The 14,498-nt window shown below is 44.4% G+C and overlaps 1 protein-coding gene across 2 annotated transcripts in view; it reads right to left on the bottom strand.

Annotated features, from left to right (window-relative positions):
- The window catches only part of MYOM3 (myomesin 3), a 45,592-nt gene that overhangs the window by 18,512 nt on the left and 12,582 nt on the right, over positions 1-14,498 (bottom strand). For both annotated transcript variants that reach the window (XM_081921424.1, XM_081921423.1), the window contains 13 exons: positions 12,966-13,010; positions 11,381-11,521; positions 10,710-10,871; positions 9,517-9,658; positions 9,232-9,431; positions 7,667-7,723; positions 6,231-6,358; positions 4,233-4,416; positions 3,514-3,688; positions 1,904-2,025; positions 1,234-1,421; positions 1,010-1,136; positions 297-475 (listed from right to left, as the gene is read on the bottom strand). In XM_081921424.1, the coding sequence (XP_081777550.1) occupies positions 297-475; positions 1,010-1,136; positions 1,234-1,421; positions 1,904-2,025; positions 3,514-3,688; positions 4,233-4,416; positions 6,231-6,358; positions 7,667-7,723; positions 9,232-9,431; positions 9,517-9,658; positions 10,710-10,871; positions 11,381-11,521; positions 12,966-13,010 (1,850 nt within the window). The remainder of the gene's footprint in view (positions 1-296; positions 476-1,009; positions 1,137-1,233; positions 1,422-1,903; positions 2,026-3,513; positions 3,689-4,232; positions 4,417-6,230; positions 6,359-7,666; positions 7,724-9,231; positions 9,432-9,516; positions 9,659-10,709; positions 10,872-11,380; positions 11,522-12,965; positions 13,011-14,498) is intronic.

The following is a 14,498-nucleotide window of genomic DNA, read 5'->3' on the forward strand; positions in this document are numbered from 1 at the left end:
AACAGCAGCAGACGTGGTGGTGGCAGCAGGAGTGGCGGCAGTGGCAGGACAAATTTCTGTTTCGCCTCAAATGGGACACACCATCCCTGGGGACTGTGCAGTAGGAAGAAGAGATATTTTTTTCCAAGGTAAGAAGAGAGCGTTACTCTCTGATTACCAATTTTGGCAAGAGGTGGTACACTAGAACAGATTCATGGGTTGGATTCAGCCTGCAGGCTTCAGTGGACCTTGGCGTCAGAGGAGCAATGACAGCTGTAATGCAGATGTAAAAGGCACAGGAAATACAAGAGAAAGACCTTCATGTGTGTGCTGAATATTGGCTGCTTGTTCAGTTGTTCCCAGGTGTCTGATCCCTCCTCACAGGCATCCACGTAATAGCCAGTGACAGGGCCTGCTCCAGTATACACAGGCGGCTCCCAGTGAAGCATCAGAGATGTGTCTCTCACTTCTGTACACCTGACATCATAGGGAGGTCCTGTTTCAAGGGCAGATGAAATTTCGAAGCATGTGCAGATGAGAAGGTGGGAAAACAGGGGCAAGGAGCACACTTGCCCCTTAATTTCATAGAATCATAGAACCATAGAATTGTAAAGTTGAATCCCTGGACATACATTCCCCCTCCCCACTTGCCAGGAGGGGGCATAGTTAGACCACCGTTCCATCTGCTTGGGAGTCATCTGCTGTGACAACCTCACAATTGTCCTAAAGCCCAGACCTTCCTGGCCAGGCATTCTTCTCCTGCTGTTTTAAATCCCAAGGTGAGACTGGGCAAGATGCTTTTACCTGATGGTACGGTTTAAGAACAGCTTTGGGACTCTTAATTGGTGTGAAGCTGGTTTGAGGCATAACCCATCAGATAGGAGTTGAAGCAAAGTACAGGGTGTGTGCGCATTTGGGATCACATTGTGAGACCACAGATTTTAAAACCCAGCACTGGAATACAGAGTGTGTGCAGTAAATGGGTGTGTGAAGACAGCAATCAGCCTCAAGGCCTGGCATTGACTTTTACCTGGCTCTGGCATTGTCCACTCCTCGCACTTGAATATGTCACTGGGTTCTGACACCTTCCCAACACCAACCACATTCATTGCATAACCACGGAACTCATAGAAGTGCCCTTCATCCAGGCTGGTGACCTATAGAATAGAAAGAGAGCGAAAGTCTTGCCTAAAAGGGATAGTAATTTATTTACTTATTTCTTCAGAGGCAAACTAATGGCACAAACACCCATACCGTGTAAACACGCTGAGCGATTGGCTTAATGTTGATCTCGTGCCATTCAATCTGCGACACATCGTGTTGATCCAGGAAATAGCCCAGGATGGTTGTGCCTCCTTTGCGTTTGGGAGGCTTCCAAGCAATGGTCATGTTGTCTTTCCCGCAACTCAGCAAGGCAAAGGCCCGCGGGGCTGATGGACAAGCTATGCAGGAAATAAATGAAAGGATAATGAAGGTTTAGAATCTGATCGGCATGCAGCTTCTCTCTCAAATTGTGTGGTTTCAGGGGATAATGTGAACACCATAACTAAGAGAAATTCGAATTGGTTTGCCTTTTAAGGAGAAACGACCTAATTCATGCTTCTCAAACCAATTCATGAACTAAAACACAGCTATCCTTCAAAATTTGCACTTCCCCTAATTTTGCAAAGCAGTTCTCCAACCAGACAATATGCACAAAGATGGCTGAAATGTGACATATCATGTGACATTGTATATAAGCATTGGATTAGGAGAAACTGCTTGCAAAAAATGTTTATATTAGTCAAAGCTGCATACAAAAGAAATTCACACTAAAATGCCAATGGATTTTCAGAGGAATTTTCTTTTCTTTTCTTTTCTTTTTAAAATGAGAAAGCTAGAGTACAAAAATGGATAGATCTGTCCACCACAAAACAATACTTACAGATAGCCTGCCTCACAATGATGGCATTTGATTCAGGGGAGCTGTCACCCACGCCAGCTTCATTGACACATTTCACACAAAAGACGTACTCTTTGCCTGTTTTGAGCCCTGGGACGGTGAACCTGATAAACAATTGAAATCCCCCCTGCATGGTCATTTCTGAGCACTTTACAAGTCACCTTCCAAACTCAGAATGTAAAAGTGCTTGCAGTGTTCAGCCTATTTATTTATTTATTAACATTTGCAGACACAAAAAATACCGAAAGCAGAATTGCACATAACCACCGTGAATACAAGTACAGTGGATGCTCAGGTTGCGAATGTGATCTCTGCGGGAAGCACATTTGCAACCCGCAGCGCCCTCAACCTGCAGCGCCATGTATGTGCACACGCAGGTCGTGATTCGGAGCTTCTGCACATGTGCAAAGCACGATTTAGCACTTCTGCGCATGCGCAAGTGCAGAAACCCGGAAGTAACCCATTCCAGTACTTCCGGGTTAGGAGTGGTGTGCAACCCGAAGCATCTGTAACTCAAGGTATGACTGTAATCATGATTATACAATAAAAAGAGTTTCTGGAGCAGCTCCTAGTGAATTCGAAATGACTAGCTGATTGGAGAACTGGGCCCAAGCTAACAAAATGAAGTCAAATAGGGATAAATGTAAAGTTCTGCACTTAGGCAGGAAGAACCAGCTGCACAAATATAAGATGGGGGACACCTGGCTTACTAGTAGTACATGTGAAAATGATCTAGGGGTCAGCAGTGTAGCTAGGGGGGCAGGGGGAGGAGTGGGGCGCACTGGTGCCATTTACCCAGGGGGGCGGCATTTACCGTGGGGCCTGCAGTGTGCCTGGGCCATATGTTTCTCCTGGGAGTGATGTGGTGGCTCAAGTGTCTGCAGGCACCACGTTGCCCTGCAGCTGAGGGGGAGGTGGACTCCTGCAGCAACTGCGCCACCTTTACATGGAAGATGGCGCAAGCTTGTTTTCTCCTGCTCTGGAGGCTAGGACTTGAACCAAGGGCTTCAAGTTACAAGAAAGGAGATTCCAACTAAACATCAGGAAAAACATTTTGACTGCAAGAGCTGTTTGACAGTGGAATGGACTTCCTCAGGAGATTGTGGACTCTCCTTATGTGAGGTTTTAAAGCAGAGGTTGGATGACCATCTGTCATGGATGATTTAGCTGAGATTCCTACATTGCAGGGGGTTGGACTAGATGACTCTTCTAACTCTACAACTCCATGATTCTATGATTCCATGAATCACAGTGTCTTGAACATCTCCCAATGAACTCAGTGAAACTTGCTTCTGAGTAGACATGCACAGGATTGCCCTGTACACTAGTTACAGTTAGATCCCATTAGGATAAATGGGACTTCCAAATAAGTCATCATTTGCCTTTCATTATTGATTTCAATGGGACCTCAGTTTAGCTAACTTACCTGTCCTGTATCCAACCCAATAACGTCATAAAATAGTACAAACAAATGGATTTTCCCCCTCCCCTGTTTCAAATCTCAGAGCTGGGTGATAGGATCCAGCCCATGCCCTCAAAGAAGGTGAGAGAGGAGATGCAGAGAGGGATACCAAATTGCTTTACCAACTTACTCATTACACGTGACGGGTTTATTGTTGACCGTTTGCCATTCATCTGTCCCAACCTCCCGGCAATATATATAATAGCCAAGTGGTTCCTGGCCCTCCTTTGGCTTGCTCCACTTCAGGAAAACAGAAGTGTTTGTGTCTCTGAAGGTCAGCACCTGGGATGGAGGTGGGAGGGGAGCTGAAGAAGGAAAAAGAAGAGGGATGGAATCACCAAAGAACAACAGCTATTGGGAGCCTATTATAGCTCCTTCCAGGTTCAAGTTGGGTGTTATTGCTATCAACCACAGGTAGGGATGGGGAAGAAATTGGGTTTGGTTCACATTTTAATGCAAGCCCACCTAATTTGCATTTCCCGAAGCAATATGCGAACTGATATACAACTAGCCTTTGAAATTCGCCCTTCTCCAAATTTTGCAAAGAAGTTCTCCAACCGACGTGTGTGTAAGGAAGTGTATATTAGAGAAAAGTGTGTGTAAAGATGCATATACTATAATAATAATAATAATAATATAATAATAATAATAATAATAATAATAATAATAATAATAATTTATTTATACCCCGCCCATTAAATATTAAAAACTTCCCTATATACTATATACTAGTGAAAATAACATACCAAAATGTTTTATATTCAGGGAAATTGCTTCTAAAAGCAAAACTGCATACAAGGTACATCAGGAGAAATGTTCACTGAAACGATTCCATTAAAAAAAAATTACCTATTTTTTCTCCAGAAGAGATGGGCTCACTGGGCAAGGAAGGCTCGCTCACTCCATACTTGTTCACAGATCGCACTCGGAAGCAATAGGACTTCCCTTTGTCCAGATCAAAGACAGTGAATGTTGTGGAATTCACTGGGGTGTCCAGATTAGCCATCTGCCAGCTGTCGCTGCCTGCTATTGACTGAGAAGATAGGAAGGGTGATTTATCAGTGGCTAATTGCTATAAACTAGAGACAGTAGCGCTACAAGGATAAAGGATTATTATTAATGTTGTTTATCTGATTTATATATGACTCTTCCTCCCAAAGGAGCCCAGGGCAGCAGACACCATAATGATAAGACATTTGAAACATTCTAAAAACAGCTAAAAACATTAACTCAACCAGTGACCTCGGGGTTGCCAGGAACTCTGCATTTCTGCCATCCACTGCCTGGGCAAGCAGGAAGGTTTCCAGATTTCTCCTGAAAATCAATAGTGAGGCAGGCAGAGGGAGGGCATTCTGCAAATGGGGAGTCACGACTGAAAAGGACCCATTACATAACAACACAACTTTTAGAAGACATCTGAAGGCAGCCCTGTAATGCTTGATGTTCTTCTTATGTTTTCAGATATGCTGTAAGCCACCCAGAGTGGCTGGGGAAACCCAGCCAGATGGGCGGGGCATTATTATTATTATTATTATTATTATTATTATTATTCAATGCCAACAGGGCAGCCTCCAGTGGTGGGACCACTAACAAAGTGTCTCCTGCTGACCGTAGGATCCAAGATGGTTGAGACTGGGGAAGGTGCTCTTTTAGGTACTTGGGTCCCAAAATATAGTCCGGCCCCCCACAAGGTCTGAGGGACAGTGGACCGGCCCCCTGCTGAAAAAGTTTGCTGACCCCTGATCTAGCTCAGCATTGTCCACACTGACTGGTAGCAGTTTTAGGCAGGGGATATCCTCAGCCCTACCTGGGAGTGCTCGGGGATTGAACCTGTGACCTTTTGCATGGAAAGCAGCTGCTCTATGACTGACTTGGAGCACTTGGAGCGGGATCAGATCAAAAGGCCCATCTAGTCCTGTTCTCAAGGTGGCCAACCAGATGCCTCTGGGAAGCTGCAGGTATCATCAAAGCTGCTACATTTGCACTCAGCGCAACAAAGTGGCATATAAGTAAGGTAAAGGTGAAGGATCCCTGGATGGTTAAGTCCAGTCAAAGGAGATGAGAGAGTAGCTTGGAAAAATTGCCCAAATTATTGCAATTTGGGGGGTTGAACAATTTGAATAATTTCTGAGTTAATCCATGGCACACTTGGAAGCCCTTGCCCATTTCTAATTAATTTGATTAATTAACTGAAAAGCCATTCTAGGCCTTTTTTAAAATCCACAGTGGTATACAAAAGTAGCATAAAAATAGCACTGTAATTGAAACAGTAAAAGAACATTATGAAAACAGGAACAGTTGAGAGAGAAATACAAAAATAACAGAGTCAAATCCTATAGGTCAGGGAAAAGCCGGGGGCAAAAATATAGCGGGATCTTTACAAGATCTTTGAAGCAACTAACAGGAATGTAGGACGGCACTGACTTCAGTTCTGTCCCGTATTTGCCAGATGCAACACCGTTTCCATTCTGCTGCAGTTCAACTTCCAACAAAAATGACATCTTGCTGTCCACTGTGGTGAAAGGTTATGCAATCAATCAAACAATTAATTAATCACTTTACCATTACATTATTGCACATCATTCATTACAGCGCAAAGGAAATGCAATACACATTGTGGGTGGGTGGACAGGGGAGTCATAAATAATGTATTGTTAGGTATTGTTTGAGACTGAAAAACGCAAGAGCAGTGCTACTGATTGCATTCCCTGGCTTGGTTTTCGTTCCAGACATGGGATGAATCAGGGAACATCGGCAATTTCTATTTCCATTTCCGATGGACTTCTCCAGCATCCTTAGCAACTAACAGATGGTGCTTCCTGTATGTTCTCTGTGCCCTTTCCTTACCTTTTCAACATAGTAACTCAGTGGCTCTTTGCCTCTAGGGTCTGGTTCATCCCAAGAGAGGACAACATATTCTTCCCTGATCTCACTGGCATGAACATTGGTGGGTGGCAAAGGGACTTTGATCTTGGCTGTGGGAGAAAAACAACAAGCTAACATTTCAGCAATTTAATTTGGAATAGAAAAGGGTTTGCAAGGAAGACCAATTAACAGCCAGATGGATAAAAGTCACCAGATGGAGCAGCCCCCAAAATAGCTGATGAGAAGTACAACTAGAAATTCATGTTTGAAGCCAAATTTATCAAATTCGCATTTCTGAAACATTACCAGAACTGAAACACAGCCAGATTTATCTTATCTGAACACACTTATCTGAACTTTGCAATAGAATTCTCCAACCAAATATTTGCAAAAATGCATATATTAGGGGGAAATTGGTGAAAATGCATTATATGAGAAGTTGCTTGCAAAAGTGTGCACATAAGTCAAAACTGCAGATAGGAGAAATTTAAAACTAAAATCCTGGAGATTTTTTCAGGAAAACCTGCAAATTCAGAATACGAAAACAAACACCCCTGGCAATTAATTGCTGCAGAAACTTGCGGAACTGAATTGAAGAAAAATGAGAGACTTGCAGAAATTAAATCGACAGATCCTTCCATCAGACCCCATGGATATAATTTTCATTCTGCTGAAACGCCCAATATTTTTCAAAGGAGACAGCAGCAATGGTACCTCAACTCTGCTGCCAGCATTGCTGCTAGACATGGATTGGATAGGACAGTGGTTAAAGTCCAATCTCTGCATCCAGGGCCAGCCCAGGGGGTTTTGCCTCTTGAGGCAAAAAATGAAAATGTTCTCCTCCTTCTCTGCAGCCCCCCGTCACTATCTCCTTCTCTGCGCTCCCTCCTCAGGTGCCTGGAGGTGGACTAGGGCAGCCCCAGTGCGCTGAATGCGATGAGGGAGTAAAAGAAGGTGGTGGGTGGTGGAGGTGGCAGGAGACAGTGAGTGGCACACTTCTTAAAGCCCACATCTCCTGCCTGAGGCAACTGTCTCACTGCACCTCATGCATGGGCTGGCCCTAAGTGCATTCATGCAGCCCCCTCACCCCCCTCCAGCACCATCCAGTTAAGCAACAGCAATGGTGGTGTTGGGAAGGCAGCTCTGCGGTGTCACCCAACCACACGCCCCACTTCTAGGAACTAGGGCTCCTCAGGTATTTAAAGTACAGAGAAATCAAGGGAAGTAAATGTTTTTGGAAAACCCCCTTGTTTAACAGAAATGCCCATTCAGAGCCACTTCCATTTTGAGCAAAATATAGTTATTTGGGCATTTCTAGTCTGCTAAACTCCTAAGTGATTGTTAGTTATATAAAGAAGTTCTCGGGCACAACATTAATCATTGGTGGGGAAAAGGACAAAGGTCGCATGTGAACTTACGTTCCAGTTCATCTTTGGAAACTGTAATTGTCCTAAATCCGTCATCATAAGGGATATCTAGAAAGGGAGCAGAAAGAGAAAGAGATGGGGACAAGTGGGGAATCGTGAAAAGAATTACAAATTGAGTTTGGGGGCGGGAAATAGCCAGGATGCTACCTGGCTTGACTAGGGGGCTGTGGCTGGGAACTGACCTGCCCCCATTATGGCCAAACAACATATATGTGAGCGTGTGCCTCTCTTAGTGGCCTTAAATCCATAGCGGGGGTTACTCTTGAGCACGGTGGATGAGTTGGTCCCAAAGCTCTTAAGCAACCATCCAATGATGGTATAGAACAGAGCTTTCCAAGCGTTTCATGATGGTGACACACTTTTTAGGCATGCACCATTTCGCGACACAGTAATTCAGTTTTGCATCATTTTGTAACACAGTAGTTGAGCTTTACTAGCAAACTGCAGGTTAAACTAACCCCTTTCCAGCCCTGGGACGAGCATGGGGAGCATTCATGTGACACACCTACACACTGCAGCTGACACACTAACATGTCGTGACACACAGTTTGGAAAGTATAGAAGCTAGAAGGCTGAAGCTTGTGCCTTTGCTCCTTCAGCTTCCAAAACAATCATGCAGACTTATGTTAAGCTTGTGCTAGGCTAAATTGGTGGGTGGGGGAGCCTACATGGTGAGGAATAGGGTTCAGAGGATGCATGCCTGATGAGAGCATCTTCCAAGACCAATTTTGCTTCCCGGGGGTCTTCTAAACTGCAAAGGGGCAGAATTCTTCAGAGATAGTCAACATGGCACCCTCCAGATTTTGGTGGGCTCCCATCAGCTTCAGCCAGCATGGTCACTGGTCAGGGATGATGGGAAGTGAAGTCCAACAACACCTGGAGGGTACCACTTTGGATACCCTTGGTTTAAGGGACCTTAAAGTTGGGAGAAGTCCCCCCTTTCCTTACTGTCACCGTTTTGAACTACAGTGGACTCTTGTATGCAAAGTGTTGCAGTTGCTAGTCTTTTTGTTCTTCTTGTTTTAGGCTGGGCCAGAATAATCAGCCTAGATTTTTTTCCTGGTCACTTTTGGGGTATGGCAATAATCTTAGGGAGTTGTTTAAAATGTGTTATTTTTTGTCAAATAAGATGAGGTGGAAGAGAAGTAGAAGAGGATTTTGTCTTCTCTCTCTGTTTCATGAACAAGGGGAAAAAACTATGTTGCTGAGCTGCTTTCAAAGCAGAGCAGACCAGTGATATTTCCACATGTCTTCCAGAATGGATCACTGGGAATGATGCTCTGTTGTGACATAGTGCCATTGCCCAGGGCATTCTTGGGGGAAAGATGACTGCCCCCTCCAGTCACTTTTGATAGGACATGTGACATTACTCTGAGTGGTCCTGCACAGATCTATTGCTCTTGAAGTCTGCTGACATAGGGTAATTGTTCTGTGTTTTGAACATTAAAATTCTTTTATTTGGGATTACTGGTGAGTAATTACTTTGTCCTTTTGGAGGCTGCCTTGGATGTTAAGAAAATAGCAATTGTCTTGGAGCAATTAAAAACTCAATGTACTTAGCACTCTTTTGCTGTCATTTGGGTCTATCATTGTCACTGGGTCGCTGGCCTTCGATGGGTTACTGATGCCTGCTCGGTTGACGGCCTTTACTCGGAATTGGTATGTCTTCCCTTCAGTGAGGCCTAAAACAGGAGATCTGCAGGTTTTCACGAGCTTATCATTGCACAATACCCATTCGTCTGTGCCTACTTCACACCTGGAAAAAGAAGGACCTTACAGTTTGGGTGCAACATGATCTGGGATAGAAAGGGATAACAAATCTGTGGCTTCTGAGGACAGACCTCTCAATGTAATAGCCAATGACAGGACTTCCACCATTATCACTGGGAGTAATCCAGGAAAGTATGAGACTGTTTCTATTCACATCATGGCATTGCACACTGAGGGGTGATCCAGGAGCTCCAGCAGTTTCAGCTTCAGCATCTAAAGATAAGAAAAAGCCATGCTTAGATGGTTTCCTGTAGGTCAGGTTGGCCCATAAGCTATAATGACTCCCAAGTTTATCTTCTGGCCCTTGAAAGCATGGTCAAGTTTTAGAGAAGGCATTGTACAAAATTTATCTACAGTAGGTATGTGGAACTGAATCCAACCTGTGGACTGGATTCTTATCTCCCCGCATTCACCCACAGGCCAAGCCTGAAAGGTAGGTGGGACCATTCACTCGATCTCACAATGAGAACCGGTGACTCATTTTTAACACAACACTCTGTAAACCCTGACAATTAGTTGGTTGTCAGGATTTGCATAGCGCTGTACATGGAAGCCCTGGCAATCAGCTGATCAGGAGGGCTTGCAAAGCAGTATGCACAGAGAGCCAGTGTGGTGTAGTGGTTAAGAGTGGTGGACTCGTAATCTGGTGAACCGGGTTCGTGTTCCTGCTCCTTCACATGCAGCTGCTGGATGACCTTGGGCTAGTCACACTTCGCTGAAGTCTCTCAGCCCCATTCACCTCACAGAGTGTTTGTTGTGGGGGAGGAAGGGAAAGGAGAATGTTAGCCGCTTTGAGACTCCTTCGGGTAGTGATAAAGTAGGATATCAAATCCAAACTCTTCTTTGCAAGCCCTGACAATCAGCTAATTGTTGGCACTCACTAAGCATGATGCAAGGAGCTGTGAAGGTGCCACTGATCAGCTGGCGGCTGGCACTTGCGAACCCTCTTTCAGCCCGGATGCATCTTTACCTGCCCTGCACTTGACCTCCTCAATGGCATCAGGTGTAGGGCTGGTGCATGTGGCTTTGCCAAAACAGCCTCGTGGGCTAAATGGGAAGACCTGGTGGACCTAGGCCTGTAGGCAAGAGGTTCCTCGCCACTGACCTGTGGTTTTGCTTTTGCATTCTCTCTAAAGACTGTAAGGCTCTAAGCAGGACCTACATTCTTTTTAGTTCCATACAGACCATTGACATTTTAGGGCCTTTGTAAATTACAATTATAAACCAAAGCCATCACCAAACAGCAGCAAACAAGTGCACCTACCCCTAACAAACACATAAGCTCTTTGCTCGTTGTACCCATCAAGTGTTGGTATACGGATGCTGTAAAACCCTTCATCTTCTTTGTAAGCACAAGAGACTGTCAGGGAAGCCTCCTGGGCCTCACACTTTATTTGCCGGCGATCAGAATCTCTCAGCAACTCACCTGAACGCAAGAGAAAGATGGTAACTGAGGATTTACCTGGTCGGTGGCTTCCTACCAGAGCTAAAACGTAGCAAAATTTCAAAATGTGAAATTATAATTGGGAATGTTAATGGAAAATTAAATGCAGAGGGTATTCTTGCATAAACACTCAATCTTGGATAATTTGCTTAATAATTTCGTCCCCAGATTCATTTAATCTCTTCTTCCAGTATTCATTTGGGAGAAGCCAGGTGCCTTTCCCCCCTTTCCCCCAAGAGAAATTTCCCTGTAATTAGTACCAGGAACCAGGTATGTAGCATCAGGAGCCATGTGGCCCCCCAAAAGTTCCCTGTAAGGGAATGTGGCCCTCAGGCTAAAAAAGGTATTCCAACCCTGGTCTGAAGTGTTGGCTGTACTGGGGCCCCACTTCAGACAACAAAATGTCTTGGGCCAGGATTTTCTTAATACTTGTCAAATGGCAATAGTCATGGATGGTGGTTTTTTTTGGGGGGGGTGTTACAAATACAGACCATCTCTGAACCAGCGGATGTCTCGTTGGTATTCCTGCAAGTCTGAAGTAAAAGTGCAGCGAAGAGTGAAGGGCTCCTTTTCTCTGGAAAAGACAGGCCTCAAAGTGCTAGCAAAGTCAGCTTCCAGGTCCCTGAGTGACTCTAAAAAGAGAAGATGAGGTGAGGTAAGAGCACCTGGCCTTGACAGATGTAAGGAGATAGCGATTTCCATCCAGTGCATCTGGCTGCTAACCAAAAGGTTGGTGGTCTGAGCCCACCCAGGGACAGCTGTGGGCATGATTCCTGCATTGCAGGGGGTTGGACTAGATGACCCTTGGGGTCCCTTCCAACTCTTCTATTCAGCTACAATTCTATGATTAGGCGATCTGTTCATCACAATCAGTGCTATTTCTATTCAGCTACAGTTCAGCTTCTGCTAAAACCTAATTTTGCTCATCTTGATGTCTCCTATGGCCAAAACTAATGTGATTAATGATGCAATTAATTAATTTAAATGCATTTCAGAGCAAGGGAAATGTAAAACACAAAGCAGAAAACAACTAATTATTTACATAACGTTTGCAGATCAAAAACCTCAACCATTTCTATTCCTGACTTCTAATGAACATGTGAACTGTAACAGTTTCTGCTCCAGTTTTCCATTTCTGTTAGAACTCTCTAGACATCTGCAGCTTTCGGTTGCCACAAACAGCCAAGCTCACAAGCAGAAGACAGTGCATGGAGCTATTCTCTGCTCTTTGCATCCAGTTTAAGGAAAGTGTGGAACAGCTGTGTTTGACTCATTCATTCTTTTTATTGGGCATCTATACAACCCCCTCCTCCAATCATATCTATGCTTTTTTAAAACCCACTGTAGGGCTCCTCCAGACAACTTGTTTATTGAGCATTTATCCTGATTTGCTTACAAAAACGCCCAATAAAAACATTCATTCTGGTATGTTTACAGGGAGGTCATGTAGCTTCTAGCATTCATCCTGATTTGCTTTCACCTACCCTCCTTGTTCCATTCTGAACAAGTACAAAGAGGTTCTTTCCGTGAGCAAATGTGTTGTGCCACAAATCCTGTGGCAGCCATTTTGTGACTGGTGCTCGCAACACTCTCTCAAAATTCCAAATGCGCCCACAGGCCCTGAAAGGTTGGCAACCCCTGGAGTAAGGCTCATTTGGAACAGGATCCTTTCTCTCTCTCCACAGAATAGACATAGACCTGCTTCCCAGTCACCATTTAGACATTCTTCCAGTGGCATAGTGACCCCTGGCAGCGCCTGGGGCGGACCAAAGATGTTGAGCTTTTTTGGGGAAATTGAAGTTGTTGAGCCCCCTGAGGAACCGCAGTGGCGTCTGCAAACTCCCCTGACACACAGCAGCCAACTTAAAACACTGTAGACCCCCGTGCTGCCCTACAGAGCCCCATGTCGCCCTATGGGCGTTCCCCTCCACCGCTGGCTACCTATGCTACTGCTTTCTCCCCAGCATTCCCACCTCATCATTTGGGCAACAAAATGGCCCCAAACTGTACTATGAGGTCACATCCCAGGCTAAACCAGTAAAGAGAAAACCACAAAATAACTAGTTTTGTACTTACTTTTATATATCTCTGAGTCAAATCCAGACTCCTTTCCATAATATTCTACCAAAAAAAGAGAGAGAGGAAGGGAATTGATGAGATAAGCACTATGTATACTTATATATATATTTGCTTTCGTAGATTTTCACGGGTACAGGAATGCAGGTTTTGGTGTCCTCGGGTGTCTTCCCGTGTAAAAGTTGGGGTGTCTAGGCGACGTTTCGACGAGGTCTCACTCGTCATCTTCACCTGAAGATGACGAGTGAGACCTCGTCGAAACGTCGCCTAGACACCCCAACTTTTACACGGGAAGACACCCGAGGACACCAAAACTTATATATATATATATATATATAAATTATTAGTTTTTTAACATATAATTTTCAACAGTAATTAAACATACTTTTATATCTTATTCAATTTTTTTTACTTCCATCAGTCCTGTCTGAAAATTTTCCAGTCTAATCTCTTAATATGCATTTCTTATTTTCTTATTTTCCCTATTACATTTCAAATATAACCAATATCTCTATCTTTTTCTACTTTGTAACACTTCGTATATTTCTCCTTACAAAACTTATTGTAGTCCTACTAGTGTAATTTGTTGGTTACAGTTGCTCTTCAAATAATTGATATACTTCTTCCAATCTTCTGTAAATCTCTGGTCCCGCAGGTTTCGAATCCTTCCTGTCATTTTGTCCAATTCTACATAGCCCATTAATTTCGCCTGCCATTCTTCTTTTGTCAGAATGGCATTATATATACTTATAGCTGGGATGAACAATCTGTGGCCCTTCAGAAGTCATTGGTCATCCTCAGTGAGCACAACCAATGGTAAGGGATGACTGGAGTTGGAATCCAACAACATCTGGAGGGCCATAGGTTCCCAGTTTATAGAATTGTATTTCAGTTCAGAGTCTAAATAATAATGCCCAGGAGCTGATCAGCAGATCCTCCAAAGCAATGTTCACATTCCCCATTTTCCCCAGGGTCATAGCTCAGTAGTTTTGCATGCCAAAGGACTGGGTTCAATCTCTGGTTTCTCCAGGTAGGGCTGGGAAAGACCAGTCTCTATCTGAAACCTTGGAGAGCTGCTAACAGTTTGTGTAGCAGCAATCCTGAGCTCGATGCGTCCATGGGCTGACTTGGAATAAGGCAGCTTCCTATGCTCGTATCAACATTGAAGAATTCCAGAAGCAGTTCTGGTGGGTTTCCTTTGGATGAGAGGGTGCTAAAGCCTTGGAGGGTTCTGCATTGTTTGGTTTATTTTGAAGTATACAGGCAGAGCATAAGTGAAGGTAGGCACTCTTGGAAGGCAGCAGGTCTGCTAACTCACATTAGATATCTAGAGCAACTTTGCCCCAATCAGGTGCCCTTCAAATACTTTGGATTGCAACTCCCATCAGCTCCAGACAGCATGGCCAATGTCCAGGGATCATGGCAGCTGTAGTCCAGAACATCTGGACAGCACCAGGAGGCTGCCCAAGAGAGAGGCCCTATGTCTCCACAATGTGCTTAGAGGTCACTGGCAGATCTTACTGCCTTAGCCTC

Source organism: Podarcis melisellensis (genome assembly GCF_964234715.1).
Source record: "Podarcis melisellensis genome assembly, chromosome: 8".
In the NCBI taxonomy this organism is placed as follows: Eukaryota; Metazoa; Chordata; class Lepidosauria; order Squamata; family Lacertidae; genus Podarcis; species Podarcis melisellensis.